The sequence below is a fragment of the Nuphar pumila genome, chromosome 3, assembly GCF_984573655.1.
Source record: "Nuphar pumila chromosome 3, dmNupPumi1.hap1.1, whole genome shotgun sequence".
Taxonomy (NCBI): domain Eukaryota; kingdom Viridiplantae; phylum Streptophyta; class Magnoliopsida; order Nymphaeales; family Nymphaeaceae; genus Nuphar; species Nuphar pumila.
The window spans coordinates 11,731,932-11,753,845 of NC_143251.1; the positions used below are offsets into that span (position 1 = coordinate 11,731,932).

The 21,914-nt window shown below is 37.9% G+C and overlaps 1 protein-coding gene across 1 annotated transcript; it reads left to right on the forward strand.

Moving 5' to 3' along the window:
* Positions 1 to 563: 563 nt before the first annotated feature.
* On the forward strand, positions 564 to 18,016 carry LOC149841967 (uncharacterized). Its single transcript, XM_090000557.1, has 2 exons — positions 564 to 1,354; positions 17,671 to 18,016. The coding sequence occupies exons 1-2, from the start codon at positions 564 to 566 to the stop codon at positions 18,014 to 18,016; spliced, it is 1,137 nt and encodes a 378-aa protein (XP_089856683.1).
* Positions 18,017 to 21,914: the final 3,898 nt, after the last annotated feature.

Sequence of the window (21,914 nt, forward strand, 5' to 3'; positions counted from 1 at the left end):
ACAATAGCAAAATTGACCTTTTCTCACCTTTTGCATGACTGCCTAACCAAGCTGCCAATCCACCTCGAGAAGGGACCCTAGTCGTGAAAGATACTGAGTCACTGACAGAGAAATCGTGATGGGCATGAGCATGGGAAATACTAATGGACTTATCACCGGTAGGATAATAATTAAAACTAGTTGCAGCAGAAATCATGGCCCCCCCGGCAGCACGTTCGACGGTCGTTTGACAACGTATGCCGGAGGTGATGATATAGCCAGAGCGATATGAGAAAATGATTTTTCGTTGAACTGTCTGGGCAGAGCATGAGAAAACTGGACCGGGACCCAGATAGTCCCTATCTTGATGGCACAAAAAGAAATCTTCGACTCCTGAAGATCTTCAATCTGCACCTATGACGAAAAAGAAGTACGTCGTGAAGGTCGCTTAGAGCTCTGACAGGCAAAGTGGCTCCCCAACACAGGAGATTAGAGAGAGAGAGAGAGAGAGAGAGAGAGAGAGAGAGAGAGAGAGAGAGAGAGAGAGAGAGAGAGAGAGAGTTTTCTATGCCTGCAGGCAGAAGATGGCCTCCTCGTCCCTCCTGCACTCCCCCTTCCTGAAACCCACCCACAGACCCCAACTCCTCCCACCCCTCCCCAAATCCGCCACAACCATCCAGACCTTCTGCCTAACCCTCTGCTCCTCCTACTCATCATTTAATTTTGAGCAGTACCCACAAGGAGGAAGGGTAGAGCACAACACGCCGAGGACCCTGGAGATGGTGAGAGAACGCCACGGCGTGTGGTCGGTGAGGCAGAAGAAGGTGGTCGTCCTGTGGGACCTGGACAACAAGCCGCCGAGGGGCCCGCCCTACCAGGCGTCGGTGGCACTCCGGTCGTTCGCCAATCAGTTCGGCCAGGTGGTTGATGTCTCGGCCTACGCCAACCGCCACGCCTTCGTCCACCAGCCCCGGTGGGTGGTGGAGCAGCGGCGGGGGCGCCAAGCCTTCCGACGCCCTAGAGCGCAAGGGGATCTCCGTCCCTCGAGCGCAAGGTGCGGCAGCAACGTCGACCTCCGCAGGCACTTCCGGCAGCTCCACGAGCGCGAGCGCCAGAAGAAGATCGTCCGCATGCGCTCCCTCAAGGGAAAGAAGCGCCAGCGCTATCGCGACCGCTTCGTCTCCGGCAATCGGAAGTACGAGGAGGCCGCCCGCGATATCCTCACCCCAAAGGTCGGGTACGGACTCTCCGGCGAGCTCCGGCGGGCCGGCGTCTTAGTGAAGATGGTGGAGGACAAGCCTCAGGCGGCTGATTGGGCGCTGAAGCGGCAGATGCAACACGTGTTGAGCAGGGGGGCGGATTGCATGTTCTCAGAATCTCAGTGCGGGTGTTAGATAAATCCCGTGGGCCTGCGTATATTTTAATATATGCTGTTATAGAGTGATTAGGTTTGGCTATAAGATATATCATGGCTTTAGGCGCAATACCTCACGTGCGTATTGCCTGCACAGTTTTCGCGGGAAAGAGAAGAACCGAATGGTCATTCGGTCACTCACCGGTTTAGGTGAGGGATCATATCCCCCTTCCCCATGCGAAGGAGGGCCGATCATGGACGGGAGGGAGGGTCGTTCGACCCTCCTCTCTTTTGAGATTCCTGAACAGGAGGGAGAGCCAATCAGTCCTCCCCTTTCTTCAGTCCGCTGGACAGCAGGGGGCCGATCACTACAAGAAATCTGCGGATTAGCGACGAACGCTATTCGACGCTAATCCATCGCTGAACTGTTTAACGACAGATTGACGATGACTTAGCGATGGATAACATCCATCGCAATTCTTTGGTCGCTAATTAGAGACAAAACTGATTTGTCGCTACCTCCATTGTTAATTTGTGATAGATTAATGAATGCCATGATCCGTCGCGAGTCCGTCGCTAAATAAGCACTGATTTAGTTTTACGATAGATACATATCCGTCGCTAATCTATCATAAAAATTTAATGATGAATACGTATCCGTCTCTAAAATTCTATCACCAATTTAGCGACGGATTAGCACTGGATTATATTTCATCGCAAAACATCAACTGATTCAGTGTTTGAGACAAATAAATATTTGTCGCTAAAATTGTGACAGATATTATTCATCGCCAAATATCGTCATCATTTTGTGACTGGATTTCTTCATAAAATCCATCACTGAATATTAGCAACGGATAATATCCATCGCTAATCTATCGCAAAATTTTAAAAAAACAATACAATTTTGTTTGAAATCAAAATATCGAGAATTTTTTTTTCGTTATACAATTTATATAACCTGTGTATAAAAAATAAAGTACACATAAAAAATACACATACAAAGTAGGTGAAACAAATGTAACACAAGTTACAAGTGAAACAAATTTAACAACCCAGTATAATCCTCGCCAAGTTCTAATTAGTTACAAGTGAACATATACAAAGTGTTTCATTTGAAACAACAAGTATGTGAAACAAATTCAACACATGAGGCTACTCCTCACCAAGATTCAGAGCATCATCCTCTTCATTGTCTCGATCTGCCCCTTCATCCATGACTCCATCCACTACTCTACGTTGATCATCTCCAGCATCCTACAAGAGAACCAAAATGTTAGTATTGATAAACAAAATATAATAAAATAAATTATATGCAATGCACCTAATCTAAGACAATCAAAGTAACATGGTTGAATGACATATAGACTAGCAATAAAGTGAAGGATATTAACAGAATTCAGAGGTTGTCAAAAAAAATTTATAGTGATGAAATCATACTCATATGTCTTCTAAGGTTGTTAAAAAACTTTTATAGTGATTCAATCATGCATATATGTGTTATAAGGCAGTCAAAAAAATTTCATAGTGATTCAATCATGCATATATGTGTTCTAAGGTTGTCAAATTTTTTTTATACTGATTCAATCATTTATAAATGTGTTCTAAGGCTGTCAAAAACATTCAGTGATTCAATCATGCATATATGTGTTCTAAAGCTATCATTTTTTTTATAGTGATTCAATCATGCATACATGTATTCTAATGCTATCAATAAAATTTCATAGTGATTCAATCATGCATATATGTATTTTATTAGTGTCAATTTTTTTTATAGTGATTTAATCATGCATACATGTGTTCTAATGCTATCAATAAAATTTCATAGTGATTCAATCATGCATATATGTATTCCAACATTGTAAAAAAAAATTTATAATGATTCAATCATGCATAGATGTGTTCTAAGGATGTCAAATAAATTTAATAGTGATTCAATAATGTATATATGTATTGAGGTTCTGAGTTGATAGGCATATACGTATTGAAATTTAACAACATAAAACTAAAGACATAAAACTTTAGATATGTACTGAAATAAATATTAGACGTACCTAATGGGTACTAGAGCTCATGTTGAAGGCAGACAAAGTTCTTCTGTCCCCAAAAAAGTTGCACAACTCATTATAGACAAGGTTGAAAATGAATTCATGTAAAAAGTCACGCCTTGTGTCCTGAAGAAGCTGGCGAACACCATCCCAAGAAATAGCAGGGTCAATCGGACGCTGAGAGTTGATGCTGGCGGGAGAACTCTGAGAGCCCTGGTTGAATAAGGCAACGATTGTTGTGGTGTTCATATTATTTCCAAACCCGAACACACAACCTTTTTGGGGTTCACCGGTTGCAGTCACCTATGCTGCGGGATCAAAAGGCAGATGCTGAGTGGAGTCATCACCATATCGTTCTACCATCTGTTGTTCGTATAACTCCTACAAAGTAATGATTATAGTATGAATTAATAATTAAGAATTAAAATATTTATGATAATGTAATTCATAGTAACTTGTATATTACAATGTTTATTAATACAATAAATACATACTGTTGTCGCTCTTACCTTCTCTGATACGAACTCTTTCGTACTCTTACGTTTATGTGTTTTAACAAACACATCCTTGTAAGGCACATGACCTCCTTTTTTGGCTTCCTGCAAGGTTAAATGATAAAAAAATCAATTAGAAAGTATGCAAAAATACTTATAAATTTTATAATATATATTGATGAGTTACCATTTTCTTCTGGTGGCTTTCCAAAATCCTAGAGCCACCTATGTGTAGATGAACATCAGGCATCTTCGCTCGGTTCTGTGCAGCCTTTGCTGAGCGGTTTTGAAATTCATGGCTCGTCCACTTGTCGCACATTGCATCACAATAATTTGTCATAATAGTAAAAGGGTCATGGCTCTTCCACTGCAGTGGATCATCTATTCCACCAGTTGCTTTTATTGTTGTAGTCTTCATATTGTAAAGCATGTCGGCAAATGGACTGACAATCACCTTCTGTTACACTAGCCTCACGTCTTGCTTCTCTTTCGCAGTCGCAAAACAATTTAAAGCCTACAAATAATTTCAAAAAGTTAGTTCACATGACTATAAAAAAAAATTAAATATGAAACACATTAGCTATGATAAACGATTGTATACCATGAATGATGATCATAATTTGTCCAACACTTTCTTCAGGTACTTTTTCCATTAAACGATCGATCCTGTAAGATGCTGAACTAGTGACTTCTCAATTTCTTGAATCACTTCTTGTGGCTCGAACCTCGCACTGCATATTAATTGGTACACATTAACAATCGATTATCAATATATACTATTTATAAGATAAGTTTTGGACAAGTGACAATAAAATACTTACAGTCGACTGTCGATATATACTATTTCAATGAGTCATCGTGTGTCAGATTGAGAAGACCCAACATTTGTACGACTCTCTTGGACTGTATTACAAAAATAAAAAAAATCTATACACACATTCTATCTACATATTGAGTAAATAACTATAACCATTATAGAACTATACATACCAACAGACGTTGACTTGTGATGTATATGAGTAGCTAATGTAGGTGGGCCTTGTGCAGGCGAAACATCATCTATAGAACAATGAGTTAGAAATTTACACAATGCACATTTAAACTAATCAAGTATATACTTATTTAAATGATATACCTATCGAAGCATTACGTAAAGACGAAGGATAAGACTGACTATCACTGAGCTGGGATCCTATAAAGACGATTAACAAGTAACAATTTTTATATCAACATATAAGCAAAAACATAAAGAATGCCTATATTTAAATATAACACAAAGGCATTTACCTAATGTTGTCCCACGACCTCCACTTGGTCCTCGACCATTAGGTGCTCGACCACTGCGACCTCCATGAATCATATTCTAACAAATAAAAATGTTATTTCGATCAGTGACATAACTCTTGATCTTAGCATGGACATGACATATACATGAAATGTAAAGATTTAAAGGTCCTACATGAATCAGTTTTATAACTATGCATGTACATGCTAAGTTACCGTTGAATGTAACATGATATGCAAGATATAATGTTAAAATAGATGGTGTATATGAGAAAATGATGTGGTATATATTATAAGATGTATTTTACTAGCTCGAGTATGCTTCCTCATCACTTATTTGACTTTCATATTCTTCTTCTTCTTCCTCCTCCTCTTTGTATTCTTCTTTATTGGGCGATCATCTACTTGGTATATCATTTGAATCACATTCTTTCATACGTGTGCCATCAAACAATGGAGATGTAACATGCAGACCATGTGTGACATCGTGACCATAAGATAAGTCATACATATCATCTGATTGATAGTAATCATCCTCTTCAATAATCTCATCTTTCTGTAACTGATCATACTCGGGGTATAGTTTAGACTTCACCTTGCAAACCGCCCACCATTCATTTCGGTTTGACTTTCTTGTATTCAGATATGAAGTATAGTAAACTTGTTAAGCTTGCGATGCTAATATGAATGGTTCATATGTTTTAAACCTTGATTTATGATTTACCTTCACAATGCCTGAGGCTTTGTCGACTCTTGTTGCTGTAGGATCAAACTAATGACACTTGAATAAAGTTACCATGTTATTTATGCCTAAATAAGTCTACTTCATTATTTCTTCAATAACACCATAGTAGTCAAGTTCATTTTCACCGTAACTGTTACCCTTGACACACACGCCACTATTTATCGTTGACTTATTTACACCGTAGTCTTTTATATGGAATCAATAACCATTTACGATGTACCCGTTATAATATTGCACAACTTTGCTTGAACCATTTTGTAAATCACATATTCTATGGTCATTAACATCACCATGACGGACCTACAATCATAAACAATGACTGTAAGCACAACCAATTAAGTAACATATTGTTGTTTACACAGAAATAATGCATGTCATCATCCTTACCAACTCTTTCAACCATGCCCTAAACTTATTTTCATGTTCTTTTTGTACTTCTGAATCAATGAGATGTGAAAGTTCTCTTCGCAACTCCAAATCAAATCGTCTGCACTTAACAAATAATTATATTATCAAATCATGTACGTACGTAGAGAACTTAGTATAACATATTAAGTATACTTACTCGATGCAGGGGTCGATCGTTGAGCAATTAAAAAGGAAATAGATTTGTATTGCGTCTTGCTCTCGATCTTTCAAGAGTCTTGACCAGCAACTGCCAAAGGCATGCCCAAGTGGTTTAAATATTGATAGTTTGTTAGCCACAATAACTTGTTTTTCATCATCATTACGAGGTGAGCAAGTGTAACGTGTTAGAATGTGAGGTTCAAAGTATATAAATGAGACATTTAAAATCTCTTCTAAAGTGTACACCTCACAAATTGAATCCTCCACTTTTTCTTTATTTCGAACCTTTTTTTGAGGTCAAACATGCATATGTCAACAATATACATCTCGTAGTATAATAAATTCCCAATAGCATTAGAGAGAAAAATATAAATAAAAACATACATTTCAAATGGATACATCCACCGATATTGCACAGGACCACCAACCCTAAGTTCATATGGCAAGTGTATGATCACATGTTCCATAACGTCGAAAAATGCTGACAAAAATATCTTTTCTAGCTAACAAATTGTAGTGACGACAGAATCTTCGAGATTCTTTACCTCAGTTACTACAACTTTCGATGCACACAGTGTTCTAAAAAATTGACTCAACTCGGATAATACCGCCATATAGGTTTGTCTAACATATCATGGAATGCTAGGAGAATCAACCGTTGCATGATGACATGACAATCATGGCTCTTCAACCCATATAATTGTCTCCCGTCTATCTTCACAACCCGAGCAATATTAGAGACGTATCTATCTGGAAATCTCAACTGTCTCAACCACTAACATACCTGCTTTATTTGATCTGGTCCAAGCATGTACCTTGCCTTTGATTTTAGTACTTTTTCATTGTACTCTTGGTGTTCTAATTCTGGTCTTTTACATATTACTTTTAAATTCATACGAGCCTTTGGATTATTCTTCATTTTCTTTTTGACATTCAGTACCATATTAAACACATTATCAAACATATTTTCCCTACATGCATCACATCCAAATTATGTCGTATAAATAAGGTCAGCCAATATGGTAGTTCCCAAAATATAGATTTCTTTGTCCAATTGTGATCCTTCCCAAATCCAAAAAAAGGTGTCACACTACGGTCATCTGTCAGACCATATAAAAAGTATCACAATCATCTTAAAATATCTATACCAGACAACCGTGTAGGTGGACCTTCTATTTCAGTTTTACCTACTCAGAACATATTCTTTTATCGTTGAAACATATGGTCGTTGGGTAGAAATCGATGGTGACAATCAAACCAACGCGGCTTCCTTCCATGCATCAATCTAAAATATTTTGTATCCTCTATACAGTACGGATATGCCAACCTCTCATGTGTGCTCCAACCAGATAACATACCATATGTAGGGAAGTCAATAATTGTCCATAGAACAACCTTTATATTGAAGTTTTATTTTTTATGGGCATCGTACGTGAGAACACTGTCATCCTATAGTATTTTCAGTTCATCAATCAATGACCTCAAATATACATCAATATTTTGGCCTGGAGACGTCGAACCAGGAATCAATAGAGACAAGAAAAGATTTTGACGCTTTATACACAAGCTTAGAGAAAGGTTGTATGGGGTGACAAATACTGACCAACACGAGTATGATGTTTATATACCCTCAAATGGATTAAATTCATCTGTACATAAACCGAGTTTAACATTTCTCACTTTCATTGTGAAGGTCTGATGAGTACGATCAAAGTGCTTTCAAGCTTCCATGTCAAAAGGATGCGTGATCTTATCTTCATCATGTCAGACTTTATTTGCATGCCATCTCATGTGTTTAGCTGTCCTCGAAGATATATATAGTCGTTTCAATCTAAGGGTGAGAGAAAAGTAGCAGAGTGACTTGTATGACACTTCTTTTGACCTCGTGCTATCATTGCCCCTTATCTTTGGCTTGAACCGAGGATGTCGACATGACGGACATGATCTGCTATTTTCTTGATCTTTGAAATACAAAATATAATAATTTGGACAAGCATCTATCTTTTGATACCCCATACCTAGAGCGTTGACCATAACCTTCCTACAGTAGAAATTTTGTGGCAATTTCTTATCTTTGGGCAACATACTTTTCATAATAGAGCACAGATGATCAAAACATGATTGACTCAAATTATACTCTGACTTCAAATTCAGTAGTTGAATAACTGTAGACAAGATAGTGTGACTCTCACAACCATTTCACAGTGGCTCATTAACATCTCTAAGTTATAAAATCTACTAGCTGCATCGTTGTTGTTTTTTTCTCTACCCCAATTGGTACATCACTAGGACCCATAGCATAACCCAGTTCTGGTCCTGTGGCATCAAATATCAAATCTACATATAGATTATCGTGCACCACATTCAGCTGTGCGTCAAATTATTTTAAAATTCTTCACCATGAAGCATTCAATTCTGATAACTACCGACAAAACCCTTCCTGTATAGGTGATGTCTAATGCCATGAGGTTCTACAAATTGATTATTCTTACACATCGTACAGGGGCACCTGCTCCGACCGGCGGGATCCACTGTACTGACACTTGCCATTGTAAATTTAATAAAACTGTCAACACCATCCATATATTCAAGCGATACCTCATTATCAACTATCTTATGGTACATTCATTCACGGTTTACAGTCATTTTGTCCTATGATGTTACAGATATTATCTTCATCAATTAAAAGAGAATCATAGTAATTCTATGATGAAGAAAATATCTAATTTATCATACAATGATGGTAGATGTAATGATTTGATATATATATATATATATATATATATATATATATATATATATATATATATATATATATATATATATATATATAATGTCATTCACCTTCAAGAAAACTACTGTCAAGCAAAAGTAGTTTTCCACACATTCAAATGAAATTATAAAGTAGGTTTCATTTTTCCAAGTTAATAGAAATAAAATGACTGATTTATCCTTATTGGTTTGCTATAATTTGTATATTGTAGGTCATAAAGTCTTTATTTTGCTTGTTGCTTGTGTTGAGTTGGTTAACATTTTGTTGTGGTTTACAAATCTGTGAAAAATTCTTGTTTGGTGATTGTTGGTGAGCAATTTTTTGTTTAAGTTAATGCATAAATTTTCTTCCCCTCTCTACTATAAACATGCTTAACATAAAATACAATTCCATGAACTATTAGGCATGCATTGATAATTTTATATTTTCGTGTGTAAAACCATCACATCATATTTACACACATCACAAGGATATTTAGAAAGATGAAATCACATTTACAAACATGATACATTCATTTTAAACATGTTTTCATGATACAATTTTACATGAAATGCATAATCAAATCGAAAATAACTTCATGCAAGCATAGATAGTCATGTCAAATATTGCAATACATTCAAATCATTCATATCACAATAATATCAAACATGTATCTGTAGCAAACACACTCCAATATCCTGCTAACTACAACCGCGACTAGCATGGTCTCTGAACTATAAAAATAAGAACACTTTTATTCCCATACATTCAAATCATGCTCAACATGATCTCCAAACTTCAACAAAACAGTCCTAGATATCCACAACTAAGTGAGTGTGTGAGCAAAAAAGTGTTGCATCCAAAAAAGTAAATAGCATGTGATGTGCTTGCATCACTTACTCACCATCGGTAGTTACTCGATTTGCATGCTTTTGCATTTGCATTTTTCTTATTTCTTTTCGCCTGACATTTTAAGCCGCATGCGATGCTTAGCATTAAGCATCACGCATTTTGCTCTGCTACGTACCTGCAATGACAAAGATTACCGGCCAAAGACAAAGACATAGACAAGGGAATTCGCCCCACCCTGCTTGACGAAAGGGGAACACGACAGAGGGTAGAGCCCCCTCCCCCTATCTTCAGAAGAACCACTCAAGTAGGGGTTTCACCTTCCCTGTCCGACGAGAAAAGACAACGACAGGGAGGCAGAGCCCCTGCCGGCCAGAGAAACAAAGTGAACAAGGGGCCGAGGGGCTTTGCCCCATGCTGACAGAAAGAACCAAGGACAGGTGGCTCCGCCCCCTGCCGACCGAATAAAAACAAAGAAGGAACGGGGGAGGGGACGAACCCCTCCTTCGTAACCCAAGCAACAGAGAGGGGGTCTCGGCCCCTTCCTTACGAAGAAGGAGAAACGGGAGGGGGCTGAGCCCCTCCCTCAAAACACAAGAAAAAGAAACACCACATGCCATAAACACCAAGGCAGTAGGGGCAAAGCCCTTGTCGGTCAGAAGGAACGAGACAGGGGCCCAAAGCCTCTATTGAAAACTTTGTCACAGGTGACATGAGGTGTCTCCCCTGCCGCCTGTCGAAAAAACTGGCAGGGGCTTTAGCTCCTGCCGACCGACCATGGTTTACCAAGAAAGAAGAACAACAAGACCTTGTCGGTCGATAGAAAAGAAAGAGAAGGAGAAGAAGAAGTAGAAGAAGACATAGGAGAAAGAGAGGGGGTGAGAGGTTACGTAAAAAGGGGTCGACAAGAGAGAGAGCACCAATGTCAGGTGCAAGTGTCAGGTGAGGTGAGTGAGGGTTCGACTATGAGAGTCGAGCAAGGGAGAGAGTTCAGGGGTCTAATTGAAGAGGGGGTGGCCCACGATCGATGGTCGTCGGTGGTAGCAGGAAAGAAGGAGACAGTGGTGGTGTTCAAAGGGGTGGTCGGTGGCTTTGTTCATCGACGTTTACTCGAAGGATGGGAGGCGACAAAGGGGAAACGAGTGAGAGAAGAGAAAGGGAGGTGGATTGGAGGAAGAGGAGAGAGAGAGAGAGAGCAAAAGGAGGAGATAATTTTATGTCGTAGATGGGCCTTTTTACATCGAAAAGTAGAGATAGAAAAATTCTGTCTCAAAATCTATCGCTAATTAGTGACAAAAAAATTCTGTCGCTCATCCATCACAAAGTTGCAACAGAATTTGAGACAGAATGTTTCTGTCACTAATTAGTGATGGATTTTGAGGTAGATTTTTTCTGTCGCTAATTCTGCAACTAATTCCAATTTTAGGAATGATTAGTTTTCTCTAGTTAATCTGTCATAAATTTGTGACAGATTATTTCTGTCATAAATTTTTGTCGCTAATTAACATTTTTCTTATAGTGGATCACCCCTCCCCTTTCTTCAGACCATTGGATGACAGGGAGGGCCGATTGGTCTTCCTCTTTTCAGTTTTTTGGACGGGTGGGAGGGCCATTCGACCCTCCCCATTTTTGGACCACCAAATAGAGGGGTAGGGCCGTTTTGGCCCTCCTTGTTTGTTTTCAGATGGGTGCTTGCAGACTGTCACCTGATCACCCTCACCAGACACCGACCAACACCCGATGACGGTGGTCTGGGCATCCGGTTAGCCCAACCACCATCGAGTGATCAGGGGGGGCAACCGAGGCTCTGTTCGGCCTCCATCCGAGAGCCTGATCAGGTTCGACCTCCACCTGGGGGTCAGGCCGGCTTCGGTCCTCATTTGGTTGAGGAGACCGAACCGGGTCGGGTGAGACCTGATCCATGCCGAGTCAGGTATGACCCGACCTGAGGGCCCAACCCACACCCGGCAGAGGTTAGTTGAGGTCTGACCCATGCTGAGTCAGGCTTGTTTTGACCCACTAGTTGGGTTTGGCCCGATCCCCGTGGGCCGAACCCTCGCATGTGCTTTGAAACTCATAAAAAAGAATAATTTTTTTTAAGGATTTTTTTAAGAGATTCATGGCCGTTAAGTATACATTTTAGCTTCTTTTAGAGGGTTGTCTTCGGTGACTTTTTGACCCTATACAGATTATGGTTATATTTTTTTGTTTATATTCATGTATTGACGTATTTGAACTATGATATTCTTTTCAGAATAAGGGTCTAATATTCTAAAATAAGTTTATTGAAATAACATGTCACCAAAGTAACATCTCTTGTATAGATTGACTTGTTTAGATTATTGAGATGTTTATATATTTGGGTTTCATGCAAATAATGATCGGCTCAGAAGAATATTACTATTTGGTCGAGCCTAAATATATATTTTTTCAGTAATAAATATGGGATGATTGTACAATTTTTCATGTGAATAATGAGTTGGTTCAAAGAAAGGTTCGTTGTTTGACAAAATCAATTTTTCATGTTTGATTACTTTGATGAGAGTACAACTTACAAGTTAACATTTATGTCCAAAGACTGAATGTCAATGTTGTGTCGAGTATCTTGTGATGGGGTTCACCACAGTTTAAATATCTTTGTTTATGTTAATGCATGTGAATATATATGTTAATTGTGAGCTTATTTTATTCTTGATCCAGTTAATACCTCTGCATCTACAATATTTGCATATATAAATTCGATCTCTATTTTGAATGGATCTAACTTCAAAAATGAGAAAGAAAACGTGATGATAGTTCTCTGATGTATGGATTTAGACCTTGTACTTCGAGAGGATCAACCACCTGCTCTTATAGATAGAAGTTCTGCTGAGGATAAAACAAACAATGAGCGGTGGGATCAATCCAATCGCATGAGTCTTATGATCATGAAATATGCAATTTTGAAAATCTTCAGAGGCACTATCTCTAAAGAGGTTAATGCCAAGAAATTTTTTGAAGATATTGAAAAACATTTGGCTAAAAATGAAAAGGTTAAGACAAGCACTCTCCTTTTGAGCCTTGTTTCAATGAGATATAAAGGTAAAAAGAATATTAAGGAGTACATTATGGAAATATCTCATCTTGCTTCAAAACTAATAGCACTAAAGTTAGAGTTGTATGAGGACTTACTCGTGTACTTGGTTTTGATATATCTTTCTGCACAATACAGTCAGTTTAATGTCAGTTATAACTGCTAGAAGGACAAATGAAGTCTTAATGAGCTCATTTCATTGTGTGTGCATTAAGAGGACATGATGAAGCAAGAAAAGACATAAAGTGCTCACTTGACAGTAGCCTTTAAGAGCAAATTTAAGAAAAAAAATCAATAAAAAAGTTATAGTGGACCCTCATTCGTAGAAGAAATAGAAGAGACATCAGGATAAAAAATGCAGTTATTTTTTTGCAAAGGAGAGTGTCACATGAAGAAGAACTGTACCAAATATCATGCTTGGCGTGAAAAGAAAGATACATTCCTTACTTTGGTTTGTTTTTGGGTTAATTTATCTTCTGTACCCAAACACACTTAGTGGATGGATTCTAGTGCTATCACTCACATAAGTGTATCTATGAAAGGTTGTCTAAGTTGTCGAACGTCAATTGATGTTGAAAGATTCATTTATGTGGGCGATGATAAATCAATTCAAGTTGATGTAATATGGACCTTTAGGTTATTATTAAATACTGGTTGTTATTTAGATTTGAAAGAAATATATATTGTATTATCTTTTAGACAAAATTTGGTTTTTATTTCTGCATTAGATAAATCTGGTTATTCTTGTTTATGTAGAAATAATCAATTTAAATTGTTTCTTGATTCAAATCTTATTGGGACCGATTATTAATTTATCTGTGGTTATTACATTTATTTGCTTAATATTGTTGTCTCATATAATGAAACATTGCATTCAAGTTCCCATGATACAAAACCAAAATTAGCCAATGAGAATTTCGCTTTATTATGGCACACACACTTAGGTCATATTTCTAAACAAAAAATTGAAAGACTGGTGACAAGTAAAATTCTTGATTCCCTTGATTTCACTAACTTTTAAGTTTGTGTTAAGTGCATAAAAGAAAAATGAACAAATATAAAAAAATTAGGTGTCAAAAGAAGAACAGGCATATCAAAACTAATTCATATAGATATTTATGGGCTATTTCCTATGACTTCTTGGAATGATCAATAATATTTTATTATATTCATAAACGACTATTCTCATTATGGGTACGTATATTTAATTTACGAAAAGTCTTAGTTTCTGAATGTGTTCAAATCATTTAATGCTGAAGTTGAAATCCAACTTGGCAAAAGGATTAAGGTCGTCAGATCTGACTCTGATGGTAAATATTATGATAGATATGATAGATCAGGTGAACAACATCCATAGCCATTTGCTAAATTCCTAGAAGAATGTGGTATCATCCCTCAGTACACTATGCCAGGCATTTCTAGCATGAATGGTGTTGCTGAGAGACAAAACAAGACCTTAAAGAATATTGTAAGGAGTAAGATTTTTCATTCTACTTTATCAGAGTCTCTCTAAGGAGAGGCATTAAAAACTACAACTTATGTACTGAATAGGGTACCAACTAAAGCAGTAACGAAAACCTCATATAAAATATGGATAGACAAAAAGTTTAGTATGAAGCATTTTCATATTTGAGGATGTCCAGCTGAGGCTAGGCTATATAGGATACATGAAAAGAAATTAGATTCAAGAATGATTAGCTGCTATTTTATTGGGTATTCTGAAAGATTTAGGGGTTATAAATTTTATGATTCTATGAATAAGTCCTTTTTTGAGACAGAAAATACTTGTTTCTTTGAGGATGCTGTGTTTGGGAGAAGTGATAAGGTAAAAGACATTGATTTTGAAGAAAAGTTTGTTTCTCTTTCTACAGTTGTTGACAATGATCAGATTTCAATTTCTGACATTGTTCTAATAAATCCAGAATAGGGCAATATTCTAGATATCTCTAGCCAAAATCAAGTTTTTCCACCTAGAGTACAAGCTCAACAACCTCAAGAAACACCTTAAGTAACTCAAGAACAAGTGTCATTAAGGAAATCCACTACAAAAAAGAAGGATAATTTCAGATGATTATATTATTTTTCTCCAAGAATATGAGGGCGATACTGACTGAAGAAAAGATGATCTAATCAACTTTCATAAATCTATACAGAGTTCTAACTCTCAAAAGTGGATAGATGCCATGCATAATAATATTAAATCCATGAAAGACAATGAAGTATGAAATCTTGTCACATTACCTGAAGGTGTGAAACTCATTGGTTGCAAATGGATATTTAAAACCAAGAGAGATTCGATGGGTAATGTGGAAAGATATAAGGCATGTCTTGTTGCAAAATGGTTTACTCAAAGGGTAGATATTGACTATATAAAGACTTTCTCTCCAATTTTTACGAAAGACTCTTTCAGAATTATGATGGCACTTGTGATTCATTATGATTTAAAGCTACATTAGATGGATGTAAAGATTGCATTCCTCAATGATAACATTGATGAAATAATATATATGGTGCAACCAAAATATTTTGTCTCAGGCAATGCAAAGAAAATGATTTACAAATCAAAGAAATTCATCTATGGACTTAAGCAGACTTCCCGTCAATAGTATCATAAATTTCATCAAGTTGTTCTCTCATTTGGTTTTGAGATAGACATGGTTGATGAATGCATATACCATAAGTTTAGTGGGAGTAAATCTGTTTTCTTGGTTTTATATGTGGATGACATATTACTTGCTAGTAATGATATAGGCATATTGTATGAAACTAAAAGATTTTTGACAAAAAAATTGAAATAAAAAATCTTTGTGATGCGTTTTTTGTATTAAGGATCCAGATACATCAAGATCGTTTTTGGAGTATTCTTGGATTATCGCAAAAGTGTTATATCAAAAGGATTCTGGATAAATTTGGCATGAAAAATTATAAACCAGGTAACACCCCAATTGCTAAGGGAAACAAGTTTAGTCTCTTTCAGTGCCCCAAATACCAGTTTGAAGTTAAGGATATGGAATAGATTCCTTATGCATTTGCTGTGGAGAGTTTTATGTATGCTCAAGTGTGTACACGTCTAGATATAACATACATTATTGGGATGTTAGGCAGATATCTCAGTAATTCGAGTATGGATCATTAGAAAGTAGCCAAATGGGTTATGCAGTACTTGCAAAGAATAAAAAGTTACATGCTCACATATAAGAAGTCAGATCAGTTGGAGATCATTGGGTATTCTGATTCTGACTTTGTCGGATGCCAAAATAGTCACAGATCTACGTCATGTTATGTTTTTCTATTGGTCGGGGGAGCTATTTCTTGGAGGAGTGTCAAGCAGACACTCATTGCATCTTTCACTATGACAGTAGACCTCGTAGCCTGTTATGAGGCATCCAATTATGAAATATGGTTACGTAATTTTGTCACTAGACTATAGATTTTGGATAATGTTGAAAAACCGCTTAAGTTATTTTGTAACAATAATTCAGCAATGCTATATTTCAATAACAGGAGCTCGTCGAAGTCAAAGTATATTGACATCAAGTTCCTTGTTGTTAAAGAAATAGTGCAGAATGATCATATATCTATAAAATATATTGGCACAAACTCTATGATTATGGATTCGCTTACCAATGGTTTGCCACCCAAGGTCTTTTATGAGCATACTGCTTGAATGGGTATTTTATCATTTAATGATATGCTGATTTAGTGAGAGTTTGTATTTGGACATTCTATGATATAATAAAGTTTCATTTTACTGCTTCAGTATAAGGTTCATGTTTCAGTTTCATTCTATACTCATTTGTTGTGATCTCACTAAAGATTAAGATATGATCAGTTGAAAATAGGCATGTTTGAATCACATTATATATAATTTTCATGTTTCACATCCATACTTGATCTATGTCATTTGGTTATGTCAATATACGTCATCATTGATGGGTCTAATTACAATATTTGTAATGAAGATCAGTTTGGTTCTATGTTGACATGATCAATGGACCAGATTGTTAGAGATGTCATCTGATAAGACAATGTTTTTTATCTCTTAAGGTTATAGTGCGTGATTGTAAGGTGACTTAGGTGGCTCAAGTGAGAGATTGTTAGATAAATCGTGTGGGCCTACATATGTTTAATCACACATTATATGCTATTTAAGGTTAAAGCCTATATAAAGTGATCACGTACGATTGGACCATATGATATCTTATATGGTATGATTTTATTATGTGCAGAAATCTCATGTGCCCTCATGTGTTCATTTGCAATTTTATGATAAGCTGAATTGAAAATAGATCATAGGGTGGTTACAATTAGGTTAATGTCTTTAAATCATATATATTGGCGGTTCTCTTTTGCCTCCTCGTCGTCAAGAAAGAAAATTGTCCCCCACTTATTAGGTTTCGAGAAGAAGGCAGACTACGTATAGAGGTTCTGAAAGATCATACCCATGAAACTGAAGCACCAATAGATTCAGGCTCGAACAAGTTTAATGATCAAATAAAGTTTTCGGTGGATTTAAAATAAACACTCCGGATGATTCGGATTTTGGGCAGATAATCAGGAAAGTGAGGGCGAGCGATCTGCAGACGATGGTGGTGGGCGACGGGCGGGCGCTCAGCAGGCACACCGATGTGTGGGTGTCATGGAATTCGGTTGAATTTGGAGAGGTTGGTGCGGAATTGGGTGCCAAGGGGTTAGGATTCGGTGGTGTGCAGCAGGGCGTCTCGGATGAGTTTTCGATTTCATATTTAGATGATGAAGAAGAAAAAGAAGATGATGATGAAGATTTTGTTGGTTTGAAAGTTTCGTTTGTCTCGGAAGGGGAAGATGTGTTCTGGGACAGTAAAGAAGGGGAGGAGGCGGCGTTCTTCTGAACAAGTGAACAGAGATGGGTTATTGTTGTTTCTCTCATCATTCAAGGGCTTTTCGAGTTTTTTGAGTTGAATTATGAGATGGGTGCTCGTCGTTGATTCGTTTCCTCGAGGATTAATTTCATTGGTGCTTTAGGATTATTCGGGTTCAATTCTTCATCTGTGTATGATTTCGAATGAAGTTCAGAGAAGAGTTCGTCACAAACAAGCTTCTGTATGTACTCTTGAAGCCTGACCAGAGCTGAAATCATTTCTTAGTTCTTGGTTTTGTTACTGAATAGAATCCTGCCATAGTTGATAAATTTGTATTTTAATGAAGTATCAACTGGGCATTTCTGTTTAGCATTCATGTTTTTTCTTGATTTTATTATTATTCATCAGATCCAAATTTTAGTTCCTGTTTTCTTACAGGAGTTGGATTACGCAATCCTTAATCGGTTGATGGAATTTTCTTGATGAGCGTGCTCTCTCTTTCCTTTTTTTCTCATTCGATTTGTTTGCAAATGAAGGATTTCTGTTAGTAGTATTCTTTTTGTCCGGGAGATATTCTTGACGTTATGGGGGAGGCAAGCTAAGATTTCCCTGTACTGCCTTCTTCATAGACAGTCGGTCTAGCATAATAGGATTGCAATCGAGTCTAAACTTGTCATGAATCTTATTATCGCCACCAATGGCAAGAGATACACATATTGATTTAATCCTTTTAGAAATTTAATTGGAGCATAAGGATGTAAGGAGTTCCCATTACCTGACCTCTCTCTCTCTCTCTCTCTGCCACGTGGGTGTTCTGTATTTCTTGCTAAACTAGAGAGACTTCTTAGAAACAGACGACCTTATTTATAGCAGTACAGAAAATTCTCTACCAATGAATCATGCACCTTGCATGGAGATGGTTATGGCAGGAATTGACCATCTATATTAGCTCGACTAGCCCACGAATTCCTACCAAATATGAAAATCAGGCAACGACTGAAATGGAAGACGTAGAACTGGGAAATGGCCGGAGGGAGAAAACGAGAGATGGAGCTCCTCCCCTGCTGATTCCCTTGACCATCTTCAATGTTGTTGTTGGCATCAATGGGTTCCTGTGTCCACCAGAGCAAGTTGGCAATCAAGGATCATCACCACTGTTCTTAGCCTCCAACTCGATTGCGTTGATGGGTTCCCTGTTGACTTTGCTCAGTTTTCTTATTGGTTCACGTCAAACCACACATGGTCGTTATGCTTCATATTTACTGTTGGTTTGTACAGGGTCCACTTTTGTGAGTTTCATATCTGCTTCCATTTCAATGTTTCCTAATACTGAACGAATGTTCTTTTGGAATATAAGGTCATTCTCCAAAGGCCTTGTCGTTGCCACTATCTCTTATTTGGTATGATCAAACATCCAATGAGTGCTCCTAAACTAATGGAGGAAAAAAATAAAAGAATTATTAGATGGTGTAAAAGGGTAGCTGGGATTCATTGCAAATCCTTCATGAAAAAAATTATTAGTTGGTGTTAAAAGAATTCTTGATTTTCTGCTTGTTTATGCTTGCCCAAGACCAGATTTGTTGACATGGTTTTCTGATTTGGTTTTGTTAAAGATTTGATGAATAAAATACAACTTGCTTTATCATTATCTTGCAGTATTTATATGAGATATATTTCTGTTTTAGATGATCCTTTTTTAATGTACGCTTTACAGCTTTGCATTTTATCCATTTCACTTTTTTCTCCTGATGATTTTATGGAAATGAATTTTCTCAATAGTTGTAGTTGCTACCCTTTTGATTCCTTTTTTACATCTGAAATCCCTTGTTTACAAATGCCTGTCAACAAACTAAGAAATCAATCTGCTTTGATAATACATAGCATATGATACACGAAAGCCAAATTTTTTGGTCCAGAAAAATAGATTTATTTTGTACACGATGACAGAAAATCAAATTGGCATGAAAATCCTGGGGATGGCAGAAGGATATTGGGTAGAACACGGAGTAATCATTCTACTTATGGTGCGTTTGGATACTTTTCATGAAAATTCTTGTGAAAAAAGAATTCTCGATCCATAGAAAGTCCAAGAAAGAGAAATCTCAAACTTTAGATTCCCATTTTTTGGGTAATCAATCAAGAGAATTCTTAAACTTAACAATCCTATAAAAATTGATACCAATAAAATACGTCTTTTAAAAAAAAAAAGATCGATGAAAAAGAGAGGGCAGGGTTTGGTACCCACCCACCACTGTCTGTGTTGCAGCAGCAATATAGGCAGGGGTCCGGTCAGTCCTGTCTGGCGGCAGGTCATTGGCCAAGTTCAGGACGATGTCAGAGAGAGAGAGAGAGAGAGAGAGAGAGAGGAACTATAACCATCAACATTGCGAAAAACAAGTTCAACCAACATTGAACCTACCAGAAATACAAAAAAGGCCCAAGACAAGCCAAGAAGCCCAAAAAAGAAAGCAAGATACAAATAACGAGCGTCACCCTGGTTCAAGAGGTGTCGATGGGTGCTGATTGCGCTGAAGCTCAGAAAGGCTGATGCGCAGAATGGCGTACACGTCTGCCAATATCAGGTTCACTAGTTTATTGAAAACCGCTGGAATATGCCAAAAATGACGTTGTTGCAGGTCATCCAAACGGCCCACCAGGACGAGAGAAGCCAAGTTCACCAAATAATCCATCATTTGTTGCACTGACGTACTGGTTGAAGATCCCACAACAAGTCGTTGGTGAATGATTCGTGGCATACACTGACCGCAGGCTTATTCCAGGTGACCTTAAAGATGTTTTGAAATACAATGCACTCCCAAAATAGGTGAAACACAGTTTCTTCGACCGCCTCGCACAACACACATTTACTCGGAAGTTGAAATCCGATGGTTTTGAGGAAACTGTTAGTCTGCACCTAATCGTGAAGGATGAGCCATGCTAGGAAACAAGATCTAGGAGTTGGTCTTTTGCCCCCAGATAAGGCTTGCCGGGAACCGGTCCACCCCCGAAGGAAAGAGAAAGAAGTAGCATTCTTTTGCGCAAAAATAGTCGTTAGGAGCAAAGATGCATTCTAAGAACTGGGATTGCGAGTCAACAATGTCATTATTTGAAAGAACTGCAAACCAAGCTTGGATCCATGAGCGACGAAGCTTTGACATTGCTTACTGATTCACGCGAGTGGCGCCAACCAATGATTCTACAACCCCGTATTTAGCAAGAAGAACGCTTGCGCATGGGGACCCATGTTGATGCGCAAGCCAACTCTACTTTACAACGAGAATCATACTCCTCAATCTGGGGTCCTTGATTCCCAACCCCCCCCTATAAAGAGGAAGGCTTAGGGTTTCCCACCCTATCAGGTGGCGCTTGTTGTTGGAACCACTTTCAGACCACAGAAAGTTCGCCAAGACCCGAGACAGCTTCTTACTAACCCCGACAGGTATCAGAAATATTGACATAACAAATTCTGACATGGCGTTTAGGACGTGCTTGATGAGAGTCAGTCTACCCGTGATGGAAAGTTAGGAAGCTTGCCAGGCCAAAATTTTATTTTGAACCCTTTGAAGAGTCTTGCTCCAGGTTGCCTCTGTGACCCTGCTTAGCTGAAGCGGCAGACCCAGATAAGAAAAGGAGTTGTCTGTTACCGTGCATCCAAAAATCCGCTGGCCCATGGCTAGCATCGACTGAGAGGCATTTACCAAGGACAAACAACACTTATCGTAGTTCATAGATAAACCTGACATCGACAGGAAAAGAAGAAGGATAAGCTTGAATCTTAACATTTGTTGGATTAAAGCCCTTCCAAAGATAATCTTATCGTCGGTGTAGGTCAGGATATGACACAGGAACTCCGGTATACCGAGTGGCTCAATTAGACCACACTCCACTGCCCTCTTAACCAAAACCACAAGGCTCTTAGAGACTACAT